Below are 17,813 nucleotides of genomic sequence, written 5' to 3'. Positions count from 1 at the left end.
TGAGAGCATTGTATGGATGGAAGTTGAAGCTCAGCCAGCCCGACAGTGGGGGGACTGGAAGCTGTGTGCTGGAGTGTGCAGCCTTGGGCCGCTTGAGTGGGGGGGGGGGGCGGGGTTGTGGGGAACGCCAAGCCCAGAGCTGTCAAACACCGGGAGTGGGGTTTGTCATGCGCATTTGGGTCCACCAATGGAAAAGGAAGGTGGCTTCCGTTTTCCAATGTACATACAACACAGCCACGTCACGCAAAGGGGAATCTTGTCTGAGAAGAAAATTCCCTTGGTATTTTATATTCATTTTATCTATCATTATCGTTTGAGACTTTCCACCCGCCGCTGCTTTGGTGAGCAAGCTTGATGAGAAACAAGGACTCACTACTCATACTCATATTCTATGTATTATTAGGTATTCATCTTCATCAGATCCAACATTAGGGCTTCCGCCCACCCGCCAACCCCCCTAACAATTAGTGGGCAGAAGAGCTCTCGGCGGCATACTTCCAATACCGCTCGGCAGAAGCTCTACGGAGATCCTTGCCCTTCCATGTCATGAACAAAAAGGTGAGAGTGCAGCCCAAGGCAAGGAAGCCAGCCATGATGAAGCAGTTTTGGAGACCCATGTTGGTATACCAGGGCGTGATTCCATAGGCAATGGCGAAACCCATCAGGTTGCGGACCAGGATAACAGCGGTGGTGGTGTCGCCCGAGATATCCTTGTAGCAGTCAATGTTGTACGAGAGAGCAACCGAGCCACCAGCTACAACACTGGCAGTCAGAATACCGAGACCGACGGCCAAAACTGCCCAGTGAGCGTGATGCTGGGCACCAACACCCCACATGATAAGGCCGATGGCTCCCAAGACAGCCGTCACAAGAAGGGGCCAGAGACGGTGCTCGGGCTCACGGACGCCGTTGTTCCGGCGGGCAAGCCACAAGGTGAACTTATCGGCAATGGAACCAGCCCAGTAGCAGCCAATGGCCGCGCCGACGATGGGACCGGTGTAGATGGTGCCGACAAGACCGGAAGACCAGTTGTAAGGAGCGTTGGCGAGAACAGGGCTGGCAGTTCCGTTCAGGACTTGGTACCAGCAGAGGTTGATGCCGTAGATGAAACCGGCCCAGAGGACGATGGGGAATTGGTAAAGGTAAATGAAGGGCATATACATGGTCTTGAGCATGTGTTGGTAGGTTGGTCGGCCGTCCATCTTGCGGAACCACGCGAGTTTCTGGGCGAGGGTGGGCTTGACGTAGATGGCAGCAGGAGATTCGCTGACGGTCTGGCTCGAGCTGCTGCTCTTCTCTCCCTTCTCTCCGGCATCGGTGGTGGTAGCAGCAGCAGCAATCTCATCCTGCTCATCCTCCAGACCCTCCAAACCCTGGCGGAAATACATGGTCTCCTCCATGAAGAAAAACATGATGATGAAGGCCACGGCAGCGAAAATGGCACCAAAGTACATGGTCCACTTCCATCCATACGCCTCGTTGAACCAGCCGCCAATCAAGGGAGCCAGGAAGTTGGAGCCGAAGAGCGAAAAGACGTACACGCCCATCATGGCACCGCGCTCATGGGCAAAAAAGACGTCGGGAATGCTGACCTCGGGTAAGGCCTCGATAGGTGCACAGAAGAACCCAATGATGATACGGTGAGCGAACCATTCGCCGCCCGACTTGGAATAGGCTGTCCAAACCATCAAGGGCACGGTAGCAAGGGTCGAAAGGAGATAAACACCGCGGCGGCCATATGTCAAGGCAATGGGCTGCCAGAACAAGCAGCCGAAACCAAGCAGCAAGAAAGCGTAACCGGTACCCTCGACAAGTGTTGCAGTGGAGATGCCGGTATCCGCGGTGATGTCGGCGAGAATCGAGTATTGGAGGGTCATAGGAAGTCCAGTGCCAAAGGTGTAGACCACAACCATGGCGAGAGCCAACATCTTGCGGCCTCTGCTCCAGTTGAGAGGGTCCTCGGGATCATCGCTAGGACGGGGAACAAGCTGGATTCCGTCCCGCATCTTTGCGCCTGCAGGCGCCGCGCCGGAAACATCGACGAGGTGGACGGTGCCGGGCACCACGGCCGTATGCTGAATAGCCATCCTGAGGTGTGTGTCGAGGTGGATGAGCGGGCGTTGACTGGAGAATCACAATCTTCATTGGGGACAAGACGTAATGTATTTATAAACTGCATTTATGTTACCTTCTTTGGAAGAGACATGGGAACCACCCGCCGTTATCTCAGCACTTGTCAGACACTGACAGCTACACAGACCTCCAGGACTACCGCTAGGATCCTGCTGTCAACCATGCTGACCACTTAGACACGTCTTGGAAACCTAATTATTCTCCGCTGTTATCGGATAACGAGGCACGCTAGGAACAAAATAACTGGCACTGCAAAAGTAAGTCAACGGAGGACCGTATCTTCAATACACGTCAAAAGATAATTAATGAAGCTCGGAGATGGATAATAGGCGTTCTTACTATCCTTTGACGTCTATTACCTTTCTTTCAAAGCCTATTTTTTTGGTGAAGATGTGTAAGTTGACAATCATTCTACGTTTTAGTGGCTTACAATCCAGGGCATGTGAGGATTCCCCAGATCTCCACTTAAATTCCGAGACATCTCCCTCTTATCAGATATGTCGGCTTCTCTAGCAGGATCATGGAGCTAAACCGCCGGTAGCTCTTGGCAGTGAACTACACACCACGATCCCGACTGAAAGGGAACCAACCAGCATCAGCCGTGCTTGCATATCTCGGGAGGGGATCATCATCGTCCCCTCGACTGGCTTTCGGGCAGCTGGTATCGGGACAGCTCCAGCCCAGCTCTCCACCGTGCCTATCTGGTTGATACCCCCTCACGATAAGCCAACTGAACGAGATATCCAAGTTTCATCAACAACGCGTGTTGTGTCAGGTATCACGATGGTATCACCGGGTTCGGTATCCAGAGGACAGATTTCCCAACAGTAATACAGCAGTTCCCAGGTCGATAAATGTCGAAGGCCCGTTCGCACCTGGCTTCCAATCACCAGTTCAACTCATCTCATCATCTTTCAACCCTATCTACTCAACGATCTACCCCTTGTCATTTTTCAACATGTCTTCCAGACCGCTTTCTGTTGTTCAGCGGGTACCCTTGCCTCAAGGAACCCCTGAGTACGAGGCTCTGCGCCAGAAGTATCTTTCCGAGCTCGAGGCCAGCATTCCTGACGAGTACTACCTACCCCAGTCACTGATTGACAACCCTCCACGGGACGTCACCTCCGTACCAAGAGAGTGCGGTATCCTGACTGCCGAGGAAATCGACATTACCGAAAACTACGATGCCACTGCCTTGGCCGCTGCCATCGCTTCCAAGAAGTTCAGCGCCGTGGCTGTCACCACCGCCTTCACCAAGCGTGCTGCCATCGCCCACCAGCTCACCGGCTGCTTGGTAGAGTACTTCCAAGGCGAGGCCCTCGAGAGGGCGAAGGCCCTTGACGAGCATCTGGAGAAGACCGGCAAGACCGTTGGTCCTCTTCATGGTGTTCCTATCAGTCTGAAGGAGCACATGCCCATTAAGGGTCACTACACAGCCGTTGGTTTCCTCGACACGCGCCACATTGATGACTATGACTGCCAAATGGTGGCCATCCTTCGTGCTGCAGGTGCCGTCTTCTACTGCAAGACCAACCAGCCCCAGGGCATCATGCACCTTGAGACCGTCTCTCCTCTTGGTCGCACCCTCAACCCTCACAACATTGATCTGTCGGCTGGTGGATCTACCGGTGGTGAGGCGGCCCTGTTGGCCATTCGCGGCTCCATTCTTGGTATCGGTACCGACATTGGCGGTTCGATTCGCGGGCCGGCTGGATTCTGCGGTATCTATGGCTACAAGTCGACATCGTACTATCTCCCTACCAAGGACTTCCTTGTTGGTGGTTTCGCTGCCGAGCTGACGGTGCTCTGCTCTACCGGCCCCATGGGCCACTCTTTGAGGGATATGGATCTCTTCTGCTCCGTCGTCAAAGCCTCGAACCCGCACGTTGAGGACCCAGCACTCATCCCTATCCCGTGGACCGGCACTGCCACCGCTCCCAAGACCACTCCTCTCAAGGTCGGCATCATGTGGAATGACGGTGCCATCATCCCTCAGCCTCCTGTCAAGCGGGCTCTTGCCTGGGCCAAGGAGCAGCTAGAGACCAAGTTCCCTGGCAAGTTCGAGGTCAAGTCCTTCGTCCCTTATCAAGCGGCCGAGGCCATGGTCAACATCCGCAAGGCTTATTGGCCCGACGGTGGCAACGCCGTCAGAGCTCACCTTTCCGCCACGGGCGAGCCAATGTTCCATCTGACGGAGTGGATCCTGAAGGACGCCGTGAGCGAGGAAGAGCTCCCCGTCTCCAAGGTGCTCGAGTACCGTGTTGCCCGTGATGTCTACCGCCAGAAGTTCGTCGCGGACTGGAACGCGCAGGATGTCGATGTGGTCATCTCTCCCGTTTTTGTTGGCCCAGCTTGTGAGCACGAGACTGCTTTCTACTGGAACTACACCGCCCTGTGGAACTACCTCGACTACCCCGGTGTTGTCTTCCCCACCCCCATCAAGGCGCTCAAGAAGGGTGCCGAGGACTACGCTCCCGAGGACGCCACTCCTCTGAGCGAGCAAGACAAGCACACCCGGGAACTGTGGGCCAAGGGTGACTTTGAGAACGCCCCTATCAACTTGCAGATTACCACCAGAAAATATCATGACAACGAGCTCTTTGGCGCGCTGGCTGCCCTCCAGGAGGCTCTTGCCCTCCCCTGAAGGGCGTGCTGATTGGAGAATGATAATTATGATGACGAGACAAAACACAATATTTAATTTTCTTTTTTTTTTGTATGTAATTAGATACCTGAGCATGAATGAAGCAACTCGCCTTGTACCCAAGCTTTTGGCTCCCACCCATACGGTCCAAGATAAAATCCTCCGATTGGACCGTCTCATCCCTGCCTAATCTGATGAAGATACCGGTGGTTTGGGTCACTTGAATACCGAGGATCACCGAGAGACGGCTCTGATGCTAGTGTGCAATGAATGATAGGACGAACGGAAGAGTGGTAGCGCGGGTGGTAGTAAAGGGGGAATCATGCATCCTTATCTATGCATATCTGGGGTGCATTACGGCACAAGTATTCAGATTGGTGTACACGAATTATCAACGATTACTCTCGGCTATGGGTTGGTCGAGTGATGCACTTTGAGATCGAGAGCCTGTTTGGGGGTTTCTGATCAGCCGCGTCCTCAGCAGACCTCCATCAGCGCGTGTAAAGTGATGCAGCTGTCAGATGTGCCTACCTACTGGTTGGCACTGGCGGCCTACGTCAAGATCGTACGATTTTTCCGACTCTCTGGCCGCACAAAACAAATTCGAAGTGACCGCACCCCCGTGAACTTTGAACTCTTGCTTCAAACATGGCAGTCCTGCGGCACGTTCTTCCCTATATTTTGCGAATAATCCTACATATACGCATACGCTGCTCTTTTTGGCAAGACACACACAAGCCTCAATGTCCCCTTCCCATCAGGTTTCCCCTTTTTCTTTCACCTTCACAAGACTTCGCAAGTGCCATTGATTGCACCGCAGAGCCTCCCTTACTCTTCCCCCATCTCTACCCGCCCCCTTCAATGCTGCAAGACCACCCCCTTCCCCCTCTCCCAATTATCCACCCCCTCCCTAATATTCATCCAGTACCTCAACCTCACCGCCTCCTCCTTCGCCCGTTCCACATCCTCCACCTTGAAAGCCTCCTCCAACCCCCTCTCCGCCTCCTCAATCCTCTTCTCATTCTCCTCCCTCAGCTCCTCCAGATCCTGCTCCGTGTCCGCCTCCTCAATGATCTCCCTACTCTCCAAAACAGTCATCAACAGCTCCGGGTCAGGCTCCGCATGCGTCCCCGCCTCATCACCCGCCAAGTCGACATCGTACAGCTCATGCAAGAGATACTGCGCGCGCAAGAGAGGGTTGGATAGCGTTTTGTAGGCCGTGTTGATAATGGCAGAGTTGGTCGTCGCGGCGGATTTGGCACTGGCGGACGCCGAGGAGTGGGCAAAGTCTGGGTGGGAGAGGGCTTGGAGCTTGAGGAACTCGTTGCGGAGGGTGCGGAGGGGGATGTGGAAGGGTCCCGAGGGAGGTGGGCCGAGGGGAGGGTCTGGGGAAGAGGGCGTAGAATGGGGGTTTTCGTCTTCTTGCTCCCGTCTTTTGAGGCTGGTGTTGGTTCTGATGGTGAAGAAGAAGAAGAAGAAGAAGAAGAAGAAGAGGAGGAGGAGGAGGAGGAGGAGGAGGAGGAGGAGGACCACCGCTGTTGTCGGGGCTGGAGGAGTGATATTCTGGGTGTACTCCCTGACATTGATGTTTGGGATCTTTCTCTGGGGGTTACAGACAGGCTGGAAAAGGCTGCTCTCGATCTCAGCGAGTTCTTCGCCTCTCTTTGACAAGAGGCGCACATTTGTGATGCCGCGCGCCGCGAGGACGACACAAGCGAGGACCGCATTCTGACGTTTGTGCTCTTTTTTCTGAGGATTTAAACCGGTAAGTCCAGGGTGCAGGTTCGCAAAGATGAATAGCCTAGTGTTTAAAAGCGCGTAATTGTTGATAGTTATGCTCAAGATATTAGTGAAATGATGGAAAAAAACCCGAGATCCGCTGCGGCTCCCAGCCAGAGAAAAATGACGTCGGCGCTACCACCGATCTCCGCCGGTTCGATAAGCTACTACCCTTGTCGCTCAAAGCCGGCAGATCCCGACAAAAGGTAACAACCCTAACCCAGAAACGTTAATGACACCCCAGCCATCCTTCACGATCGCCCGATAGGGAAATTGCTCTAAACCGACGTTGAGTTGCCGGGGATATTCTTATTTTGACTACATCGTACAGTCTTCATGTGTGTGCTTGTATGTCATCGCTTCATGATTAAAAACTGGCTACCTACTTTGTACCCCAGATAATCTGCCAAAGCATTTCCAACATGATCATCAACTCGTCCAAAAATATGCTCAATGTACAACATGGTTCTCTCTCCTCAAGAAGGGACCGCCTGCCTCCACCTCCCCCGCTCCTGATGCCACCACCGCTCCTTGTCCTTCTTATCAACCACCATGCCCGAATACGTATTCCACCGTCCCGTACATCCCTCCCTAGTCCTCTTCTCCCCTTCCTCCCGTTCCCCAACCCCAGCACCCTTCTTCTTCTTGCTTCTCCCATCCCCCTCCCCTCCCCCCATAACCAACGCTTCCCCCCCATCATCCCTAATCATATCCTCCACCGTCACCAACCCCCCTCCCTCGTCCGTCTGTCCCAACCCCTCATTCGGAGTCAGCACATACCTAACCTTGCTCCCCACCGTCCCGACAAACGCCCCAACTCCATACTTCTCCCTCATGGTGCCCCCCTCGTCAAAAACCTGAATAAAAAACCTCGGATACTTCTTCGCCTGGTCGATCCTCGCCTGCGCCGCCATCCTCGCCTGGTGCAAATCGCTATTATCCCGCGCCATCATATCCAGCGCATCCGGCGGCGGGAAGAGCGGGCTGACCGGCGGTGGGGTGTTTCCATTTCTGCTGCCCGACCGGCTCCCGCTTCGAGACCGGTTGCTGCTCCCCCAGAACCCCAGCGCGCTGCCGGACCGCTGCGACGAGGCAGTGGACGAGTTGCGGTGGTGGCCCGAGCCAAAACCCTGCCAGGCTTGGGATGAGCTGGGGCGGCGAGAGGAAGTGCTGTTGGCGTGTGCGTGCCCGTAACTGTGGGCTCGTCCGCGGAAGCGGTCACCTGGCAAATCGACCTTTTCTCTCGGCTGGCAGACAGCCTGGAAGATCCCTTCCGGGTCGTTCGGCGCGCAGAGGTAGCGGAGGGCGGGGAAGCCCCCTGCGCTGATGGACTTTGCGAGGATGGTATCCGAGGGTGTGGACTGTGTTGGTAGGTATGGAATGTCCCAGTGCAGTCGTTTGAGGGTTTGGCACGCGAGATACGGAAAGAGCATGATGAACTCGTCTGGTGGTATCGCAGGGGCGATTGTCTGAACAATGTTGAAGGTTTCGAGGCAGTAAAGATACGAGAATAGTCGGGCGATGGCGGGGAGAGATTCGATGTTCATGTGAATGAGGGTGAGCGTGTGGAGGGAATTGCTGTTGCGTCGAGTTGCAAGGGCAGAGAGGCCGTTGGTGGTTACGCCTGTGCAATGAGCCAACGATAGTGTCTTCAGTGGAGGGAGGGCCAGAAGAGAACTGTCATTGAACGCTGAGTGTGGCAGGTGAGAGAGATACAGATTCTGGAGGGCTGGAAGACATCTAACGGTGCGGTCTAGGAGGTCGGGTGGGCTGAGCGTGGCACCGAGATGGCAGTGAACTACCAGTGTGGTGAGGTGTTTCCAATTCACGTTGAAATCCAAGAATCCCTGGGCTTCCTGCCGTGTGAGATCTACCGGGCCCCAGTGGCTATTTGGACCGCCCGGTCGTGACCGCTGCTGTTGTTGTGACGGTGACGGTTCCAAAATCCAGTTCATCTCATTCAGCTTGGGCCGCGTCGAGAGTGCCTGGAATATCCTCTGGAAAGAGTGGTTGAACGTCGGGTAATATCCAATAAGCCGCTCCAGGCTGGGACATGCCATGATCACCGACGCAAGCAAATCATTGTACTCTGTCAACCCAACCCCCTGAGGCAATGCAGGTGGCTTCAGCGACCGAACAATCACCGCAATCTGAGCGTTTGACCTCAGAGTCCGCCTCAGCAAGATCAATCTCGACCCGTACGTCGTCTTTGTCCGCTTCTTGATGGCCGGGCCCTCATGTCCCACAATGTGAATGTGCCCATACAAGGCCTCCCGAGCATACTTGAGACACTTGCGAGCGCTGAGGGCAACCGAGCAGCAATCGCGCATCCAGCAAGTAGCACAACTATTCCGGCCCTGGCCAAGATGCAGCTTGCGCAACTCTTCCAGCATCAGCTCCAACACTTCGCCCGGCAATGCCGCAAATAGCTCTCCCTGTGCCTTTTTTCGATACTGCTTGATTGGTGCTGGTTTTTGCCACGGGTAGGACTGTGCGCATGGCCGCACAGCGTTTCCAGCTCCCATGATGAGCGGCGTGTTTGACGGTGTCTGCCATCTTGGCTGAGCTGCTGGTGACTGTGGACCTCCGATCGGATAAGAATCGACGCTCGTATGACTGCTGCTCATCGACATGGTACGTATCCGTCCATCAAAACTCTCACCGTCAAAAACAGCACTGCTGGCTACCGTGCTGCTGGCCTCGCTGTTGTTGGACAGGCGTCTTGGTCGATCATACCACCCCGATCGTTCCGCCGTACCATTCAAAACTGAGCTGGCGTTGCCACCAAGCTGGACTGTCGGTTTGTGGGTCGTGGGTACGCCATCCGTGGGCGAGCCGCTAATATAGGCCCCGACCTCGGGCTTCCCGTTTCCATTGGTAATTTCTTGTATCCTTGCACTTGCTCTCTGCGTCCTCAGAACGAACTCCTGGTCGTTTGGCGGATACATCGCCAAGGGCATCCCTCCTGCCCACGGTCGACTTGGCGATATCGGGGCGGCTGTCGTCATCGGATAAATATCAGACTGCTTGGGCTGAGAAACAGGTGGTAAAGGCGTGTTTACCACTGTTGGCTTGACTCGCGGAGCAGGTGGTTTCAGTCGAATATCATCATCCTCTGGCGTGTCCTCCTTGTCTCTTCTGTCCCTCTTATCCGACTTATCCGCCTGCGTGAGAATGTCTGGGGAGCTGTGAAAAGACCGGTGGGAGGGCCGCTGGGAGGAGACGGGCGTAATCGAAACGATTCGCTGATTGTAGGGTCTGTTGTAAAAGGAAGGCGGAGGTCTACAGGAGTCAATAATCGGCACAACAATGATCTCTTATAATATTCCACGAAAGTACAAGCGAAGAAAGGGGAAATCAGCCAAGAAGGTCATAGGCAAGGCTGGTAGTGGGCCAAGTCGCGCGTTTAAAATGAACACTTGGGAAGGATAACCATGCAGATCTCGGACAAATAAGGATATGACAGGCGTTGGGAACGGTCAAAGAAAGAAACAAGAGAAGCGTGGGATCAACAGATCCAACACCTGTCCGGCTGTCTGTGGGTACAAAGAGGAGAAGCGCGGCTTTGATGGCCCAGCGGTTCCTGCATGTGCTTCCAAATCCATCCCACCATCACCACCACATCCAAGGCTCCAAGGCTCCAAGAACCAAGAACCAAGAACCAAGAACCAAGAGCGCTGCATTCCGAATCGAGAAGTCAGGAAAGACGGTCAGCTTCAGCGCTTGCTGAGGACCCTGCCAAGCGCTAACCGCTTTGAACTTTTGGGGTGGGATTGTGTCTGGGCACTCAGAGGCTCGACATGGCGCCACTAGCCAGATGGTGGAAATTGCGCGCGGAAGCGTTCACACGCTGCGCTGCTGCGGCATCAGTGCTCGAATCGCTGGATAGCAGATGAAAAGGGGGTGTGTCACCAAGCCAGCCTTGACAGCAAACCGAGCAAGAAAGCCAATAGAACATGCAAGGCTCAATGGGCTTGTGAAACATGCAAAGAGCAACAAAGAATGTAAAAATACTTTTGAAGTAGGCTGCCGACCTGCCGGCTTGGGGTTTCGCCCAAACCTGGAAGTCCAGCGTGGGGCACTAGCCCCCAGGCCCAGCGACAGGGGGACTTCCGAGTGCCGAGAGGAATGATGACACCATGCCCAACGGAGGGTTTTCCCTATTGTTCTTCCATAAGACGATTGCATGTTCCACAACGTCCACCAGACGCCACATCGCCGAGTGATATCGATTGCAACTTTGCGTAGGGGGGAGATAATGACCAGCTGATACGAAATGGAAGCTGATGGGCTGAAAGCGACAGAAAACAACAGCAAGAAGAAGAAAACCGCACTCACCGAGAAGTTCCTGACCTGCGGTTGTTATTCTTGGCAGCTGCAGCGCCCGCGCTGGTACCCGCTGCCATCTCAGGACGTGCACTCCCATTCCCGGTCTTGGTCTCGGGCGTCGAAAACCCATATGAATTCGTCAGCGTCTTCGAAAGCTCGGCCAGCTCTTGTCGTTTCGCCATGGTCGTTGTGACTATGGTCTTTTCGGCAGTATTGCTTCGGGACAGCGAAAAGGAGCTCCGGGAAAGGGAAAAAGAGCTCCTGCGGCTACCTGTCCCGGCACTGGGTTTCTTTTCGACATCCTGAACGATAACCGGAGCCTCGCTTTCACTATTGCGTCTCTTCTTGAACGGCGACCAAGACTTTATCGAAGATATCGACGATGACCGCGGTCGTGATTTTGGTGTATCATTGCCGTTCATATTGGCAACGATTATGAGATTGGACCTCAAACGAGTGCCGTGGGCGTATCATGGGTTTGCCCGGTTGTTGAAATCGTCGGTCTCGATAATGTTGGTCAGTACCTTATTGTCCCCCTATTCGCACTCTTGATCGGACCGTTGGATATGCACACGGACTAAACGCCACAACACAGAGTTGCCGGTCCGGGCCCAACAAAGAGAGAGAGAGAACCCGATGCTATTCAGCCGCAGTTTCGTGTTTTCGTATATCGCGCCCCAGGCTGGCGTCAAAGATCGAAGCGCGCGCGGGCGCAAAGAAGAGAGGTCGACGGCCGAGGAATATTATATCCCGAGTTGAAGATGTTTCCTGCTTCTTCCACAAAACCCACCACCCCGCTTCTTTCCCGCCCCTCCTTTTTCGTGTTGTCTCCAAACTTTCTTCCCACCTTACCCGCCTCTTCAACAATGTCGGTCAGTCACCGGAGCCGTTCATGCATCCAACAGGTGGGTTAGAATAATGATGATGAATCAGAGACGGTTTTTGTGCCTGGTTTGCGCAATGGCTCGGTCGCGTGGGTGTCAGTCAGTCAGTCAGTCAGCCAGCCAGTCAGTCAGTCAGTCAGTCAGTCAGGTAGGCAGGCAGGCGAGTCAAGTCCAGCTTCTTGTGTCGCCGGGTCGTTGAATGTGAATGGATAAGGTACCGAGTTTCTGTTGTCATGCGCGGCTTTTGCACCACCACCATGGAAGCGTCGGCAGTTTTCTCTTTTCCCGTTGTGCGATCTCGATTAAAATATCCGGGTCGTTGGAGGGACAAGGGAGGACACAAACCCTTTGGAACCACAAAAGGAGCGCGAGGAGAAAGGTAGTGGGAATACGGTTTCATAAAACCCAAATACCGACCTTGCCTGAGATGCTTGTCCTCGCTTGTGTCCTTGCTTGCTGGCTCGGCTCGGGAAGGAGGTGTTGATTGCTTGGTTCCCACGCACACCACGCGATGCGAAACAATCTGTCCACAGTCCACATGCATCTCATTCTTGCTGCGTTACTGGACCGGCGGGGTCATCATGAGCCTTATGCTCCTGCCCCGATCTTGGATAATGGGGTATGCCCGGTATTAGGAGGGTGGGGGGGCGTGTGGTTGGTAGGCACCACCCACACTTGCAGCACCCCGACCCTGGGGCGGCTGAATTCAACTTGGCTGCTTCTTTGCCCCCTGTGTCGCCGCAATGCTGCTGTCAGTGGATGTGGTGATGAGAAGACAATAGGGCCCTGTGTTGTCTGTTGTGTCTAGCGCCGCGATGCAAGCAAGTGCTACTGCACGGTGAGATGGGATGGTTTGCGATGCGCTGTACGGGGGATCTCCACTCGAGCTCGCCAGATCGAGCTTGGTGTCCGGGAACTCGCCAGGGGGGTTTTAAAGGTTGTTTGTTGACTTGTTTCGAATAGCATAGCTATTTCTAGCCCTTCTTCAGATTCCTGAAGAAACTTTACCTGAAGCAACGGCATCCGCGCCAGTTGCGAAGCCTTCCCAAACGTGCCTCTCACCATCAAACCAATCCACCCACCAAAGGAGGGGCTGGTGAATGGGCTTGATGGTGGGGTCCACCACGAAAACGTGGATGCACAAGAATCAGGTTTGGGACCTTTTCGACGGGCCCAAAGAAAAACAAATTTACAAATTGTAACGGGAAATTCTGTTTGCGCGCAACAAACAAGAGGTTGGGGAAGACTCGAGACTCGGCAGGCGCCCACACACACTTCGTATTCACTACACTAATGCATGGGTCGATCTAGGGGGCCAATTCTGCGATCTTTAACCAACTTGGCGACAAAGCGACAGCGGTGACGGGATGGATGTGGCAACTTGGTTGTGGCTGAAAGGCTGAACCTAAACATCATCATCAACTGCAACCCCAGACGCGGTGACGGGACCTGACGGTGTCAGGGACGGGAATGAATGCACACCTGAGATGGTACTCTGCACCTCCATCTCGTCTCGTGGGGCTTTGTGTATACCTCGAGTGTCATAACATTTGCGTAGCGAAAAACCTGGGGTTGTGTTCCATTGGTTCTGTAGTCTTACAAGTCTTTGGTCCACCTGACAAAACTCAAAAGGGAAGCTCCCTCGCCCCAGTGGAACGATGCCCGAGGGGTTACACGAGAAGTAAGCTTCTTCTGAATGCCGAAGTCATAGGTTTGGTGTCATGCCGCGGTGACTCCCAATCCAAGACTGCATCATGCCTCTCCAAGTTGGGGGTGTGCTCCACGAACCAGGCTGAAAAAAGCTCGGCCCTACCCATACCAAGATGTCCCTTTAATCCCATCAACATAGCTGAACTGATGATTCTCTGACCTCGCTCTTTGTTGGCGCATATTGCTTAGCCACGGTGCACGATGCCTCAGAGGCGCTGCTAATGATGTGTTGATTGGACGGCCAGCCGCTGTACTGGCCCATGTGTGGCTTTTTAACTTAGCTACTAGGCCTGAGCTTTATTGGAAAGAACCTGGAAAGCCTTTTTCAGGTTCGTCTAGACGAAGTGAGTCCTGCGGCTCACAGAGATGGCAGCAACGCGAAAACATGAAGCAGGCAGCTGAGAGATCAAGTCTTTTCACCACCGTCCAGCTCGACAAATGCCACCCGAACTTTCTTCTTCGGCCGCTCAACGCCATTGGAAGTCTCAAAAACCGTCGCCGGCTGGACCGGCATCATCTTTCTCTTCAGACCCCCATTGACCCCGTTATAGATCGGGGCATCCATCTTCTTTGGCACCACAGCATCATCTGCCTTGACAATGTCTTCATCAGGGTGGTTCAGTTCCCTCCCGGAACCTCTCCCGAACAAGAACTGCGGCTCTTGCAGCCTCGCCATTTGATCCGGTCCTCCAACCGGCTGGCCATCACCTCCCGGCAATGGATGGATCTTGGCATTCAGGATCCATTCATAAATGGGCTTGTCGTCTAGAATAGACTTGCACTTTCTTTGCTCTGCTTGTGTCATCTCTTTGCGGCGTCGAACAATAACTTCCTCCACACTGTCTTTGAGAACCAACGTTTCGACTGTGACGGGTTTCTGCTGGCTGATACGTCGTGCTCGACCAATGGCTTGGGCCTCGACTTGCGGGTTAAGAACCGGATTGATGAAGTAAATTCTGGAAGCGGACTTCATGTCCAGACCGAAAGCTGCTTGGGTGATGTCCATGAGCAAGACTCTGAACTTGGAGCTTTGGTTAAATGTTGCAACATAGTCTGCGCGTCGTTGTGGACTCAAACCTCTCGCGTAAATGAGGTGTTGGACTTGAAGCTGTGGTGGGTATTTGGGTCAGTAGAACGCCTTTTAGTTTGACGAGTGTTGGCAGACCTACAATTTCCAGAACGCCTGCGAGATAGTAAGCCACATTGTCATTCTCGTAGAAAATGATGATTTGCTCATGCTCTTGGTACTTGATCACCTGGTCGATCAGGTATGACAGTTTTGCGGAGGCGGTTGAGATGAGCCGAGTCTTCGCAAGCGGTGCAGCAATTTCTGTCCCCTTGACCTCTGCTGTTGGAAGTGAAGGCGCTTGCTGCATCTGGACGTTTCTCCCCAATATTGTAGCGCGCCGTTTGACGGGGCTACTGCTATCTTGGCCAAGTTCCGTATTGCCGGCAAGTACTTTGTTCGGTGTCGAAGTGGCTGGGATCTGAGCTTCGATCAACTTTGCCCTTCCTTCCTGGCCACGCAGTGCCAGACGTCCATTCGCAAACATCATCTGGAGAGCTGTCGGTGCATCCAACAACGGCTGAAGAAACCTTTGTAGCTCTAGTATTATTGCAGAAGCCGTACAGACTGGATCGCCCTCCTCATCATCGAGGGACCAATCCCGACCTGCAGCAAACGGAAAGTCCTGAACATAAATGGGGAGGTCCCGAAACCGATTTGCGCACTCCTTGATGGTGTTTCCGAGTGCCAATCTACCAAAGCTGATAGCCTCACCAAGCAAAGCACGATCCTCGGCACTGACCTGTACTTTGCCTTCCTTCAAAAACTCCTCTGCAGTCTCTATCGACTTGCTGATTTGCGCCGGCGAGAAGAATGAGCCGCCAAAGAAACTTGCCTGTCTCAAGTTGCCAACAAGCTCCAATAGGGCCTTTCGCTGTCGGGGGTGAAAGAAGTAATCCTGATCAGTTCTCTCTGACTGCACGGCGTTGAAGATGATCATCATGGAGAACAGGTTGAGTGTCAGTCTGTCCTGATAAGAGCCCTCCAAAAATACAACCTTCTTGTCAACCACCGGAAGGATATTCCCGAGCTCATATAACGGATGCCGGATTATCAACGAATCAAGCGTAGTCTTGAGGCAGTTGTTCACTGTGGCAATCAAGCCTGGCCAGCGCGCAGTAACATAACGAGCCCATTGAGCAGGTGTATCGCCGGTCTCAGACGACTGGTTCGCCCAAGGTCGCATCTTCAAGTAAAACGTCGCCAATGAACCAATCCGCTCCAGGTCGATCTTCTCGAGAGATTGATCCCGGCTCCCGTTGGCTGTGTCAGAAGAAGCATCAAGACCATACAGTCCCTTCGAAGGCGTGCCCGTAGCAATCCATTTTGCTGTAATTTGCAGCTCGTCGATGATGAGCTGCATGTTTCGCTTGTTGAAGTTTGTCGCGCCACCCAATGTGTGACCTTCATCAACTATACAGCGCTTGAAATGCAACTGTTTTAAAATACTGAGCGCAGAAGCCGCTTTTTCCGTCTTCCGCAAGTTCTCAAACTGCGTGGTGGACAGCAGCAGAATGTCGCTGTCCAGTATCTCTTCCAGAGAGGGCAAAGGCTGGTTCTCGCTAGAAGACCACACAATGACCCGAAGTCCCACGGTGTGTTTGGCTATTTCCTGCCTCCATTGTTGTAATAGATTGAGAGGAACAAGAACAAGCGACACACTGCTGTGGAAGATTTTCCGCATGGAGGTATCGGTCGAACCCCTTTGGCGTGCTGACCGAGGTCCACCCTGGGGAGGGAGTTGGTAGAAACCTGGGTTCCGTCTAACAGCAGCAGAACAGGTTGCAAACTGAAGCCCGCTTGATGAGTCACTCCCAAAGAGGTGTTTCCAGGGAATAGAATGTTTTGTGATGCAAGCTGCAGCCATATCCATCATGCTGCCCACTGTTGGTCGAACCGGCGACGCCTCTGAGTGAAAGATTTCTGGCGTTCGGGTCGGGATATGTTTGGTAGCAAGAATGAGAGACAGACATATCAGTGTTTTCCCAGAGCCCATCTCTTCAGCAAGGATTCCTCCAAGTGGGCGGTCATAGTACCGTGGCCCACGATAGGCGGAGCCAGTCACTGCATCGTAGTACCAAGACTTTCCAAACTGATCGACAACTTTGACCAATCGTGGGTCCAATACTGGTTGTGATCGTGTCTCCCGCTGAAGCATTAGGGCAGCAGATCGTCGTTGATATGGATAGAGGGTAGTCCTCAGGCCGGGAACATCGCTGTCGAGGAGGGAGCACATAGCGTCGTAAACATCGGCATCTTCGACTTGTTCAGGCCTTGGATCTGGGGGTGGAATCCTACTGAAGATCCCGAGAAGGGACTGTTCCTGGTTCGGTGGGTACAGTTCTGCATTTGACGCTGCGGTCTCAAACATGGGAGGATGGGTAGTGGTTGGAACAAAGAAACAAGTAGGCCGTCCATGCCAGGTTGCCGTCGAATAGTCCAACTGACTTAGCAAACTTTGTCGATCTTTCTTCAAGATGGAGCTAGCCCTTGGGATGGTCACGTTGTCCACGTCGTCAGGTAACACGTAAACTCGAACAACACCGCAGCCGTGGTTGTAGGTCAGGTGAATCCAGCCATAGCGAAGCAGACGCCGGCAGTCTATTGTCACTTTCGACAGTCCTATTATTGAAGTGATCAATGTGTCTCGTGACAGCGATTCGAGATAGCTATGATCCTCAGGATTATCGTCGGTTGGAGTTGAGCGGAAGTGAAGCCATTCATCCTGGACCTGGAGTTCCTTCGGACACACCGGACGCAGTCTTTCTTGAAGGACAATGCATCCCGCTGGAATAAACTTATCCAGAAACGCGGCACTCATAGTTTCCAGAGAGTAGATTGGAGAAGAGGTTGCTCGTCTTCACTCACTCAACAACATGCCAGAAATGTCGATATTGAAGTCGCGGTTGGTTGGTTGCCTGAAGGTTTGGACTGCAGGGCTGGGATTGGTCCGTTTGATGAGGCTGAAGCTCAGAACCACTGGTGGATCCTGTGGCTGGCTGACAGCTTGGCATTGCGGGGTGTGGGGCTCAGGAACCCGGTGCCAAGCCAGGGTCGCGTTCTGCGGAACGACCTGTAGCCGCTGACAGGCAACCTCCCATCTCCCATTCTTCGTCAGACAGGTTGTTCGAGATGTGCCTCTCTCGTGCGCGTCCTCTGGAACAGACCATACACAATACCCACATCATGGTATGCGATTGTCTTTTCTAGCTAACTTCATATCGTCAATGCTTCCAAGCCACCATCAAACCTCACGTGTTCAGTTCAC

At 53.6% G+C, this 17,813-nt stretch overlaps 6 protein-coding genes across 6 annotated transcripts; 2 read left to right on the top strand and 4 right to left on the bottom strand.

The window, feature by feature from the left end:
- Nucleotides 1–217: 217 nt before the first annotated feature.
- On the top strand, nt 218–2,309 carry QC764_0021680 (uncharacterized protein; the record flags this gene model as incomplete). The annotated part of the gene is given in 4 exon segments (XM_062940069.1): nt 218–341; nt 571–1,597; nt 1,613–2,162; nt 2,259–2,309. The coding sequence occupies 4 exon segments, from the start codon at nt 218–220 to the stop codon at nt 2,307–2,309; spliced, it is 1,752 nt and encodes a 583-aa protein (XP_062806149.1).
- Nucleotides 465–2,087, bottom strand: QC764_0021690 (uncharacterized protein; the record flags this gene model as incomplete). Its single annotated transcript, XM_062940070.1, has 1 exon — nt 465–2,087. The coding sequence occupies one exon, from the start codon at nt 2,085–2,087 to the stop codon at nt 465–467; it is 1,623 nt and encodes a 540-aa protein (XP_062806150.1).
- A 782-nt stretch (nt 2,310–3,091) lies between the features above and the next one.
- On the top strand, nt 3,092–4,777 carry QC764_118150 (uncharacterized protein; the record flags this gene model as incomplete). Its single annotated transcript, XM_062943085.1, has 1 exon — nt 3,092–4,777. The coding sequence occupies one exon, from the start codon at nt 3,092–3,094 to the stop codon at nt 4,775–4,777; it is 1,686 nt and encodes a 561-aa protein (XP_062806148.1).
- A 1,097-nt stretch (nt 4,778–5,874) lies between these two features.
- QC764_118140 (uncharacterized protein) lies at nt 5,875–6,504 on the bottom strand (the record flags this gene model as incomplete). The annotated part of the gene is given in 2 exon segments (XM_062943084.1): nt 5,875–6,251; nt 6,270–6,504. 2 exon segments carry the CDS (start codon nt 6,502–6,504, stop codon nt 5,875–5,877), a joined length of 612 nt encoding a protein of 203 aa, XP_062806147.1.
- Nucleotides 6,505–7,032: 528 nt separating this feature from the next.
- QC764_118130 (uncharacterized protein) lies at nt 7,033–9,564 on the bottom strand (the record flags this gene model as incomplete). The annotated part of the gene is made up of 1 exon (XM_062943083.1): nt 7,033–9,564. One exon carries the CDS (start codon nt 9,562–9,564, stop codon nt 7,033–7,035), a length of 2,532 nt encoding a protein of 843 aa, XP_062806146.1.
- Nucleotides 9,565–13,805: 4,241 nt separating this feature from the next.
- Nucleotides 13,806–17,438, bottom strand: QC764_118120 (uncharacterized protein). The gene is made up of 2 exons (XM_062943082.1): nt 14,649–17,438; nt 13,806–14,587 (listed from the first exon to the last, which is right to left on the bottom strand). Exons 1-2 carry the CDS (start codon nt 17,364–17,366, stop codon nt 13,886–13,888), a joined length of 3,420 nt encoding a protein of 1,139 aa, XP_062806145.1. The 5' UTR covers nt 17,367–17,438; the 3' UTR covers nt 13,806–13,885.
- Between the last annotated feature and the right edge of the window lie 375 nt (nt 17,439–17,813).

This window comes from Podospora pseudoanserina, chromosome 1 (genome assembly GCF_035222485.1).
Source record: "Podospora pseudoanserina strain CBS 124.78 chromosome 1, whole genome shotgun sequence".
NCBI lineage: Eukaryota > Fungi > Ascomycota > Sordariomycetes > Sordariales > Podosporaceae > Podospora > Podospora pseudoanserina.
Note: the sequence above shows the minus strand (reverse complement) of the source record. Positions and strands in the feature narration are given on the sequence as shown.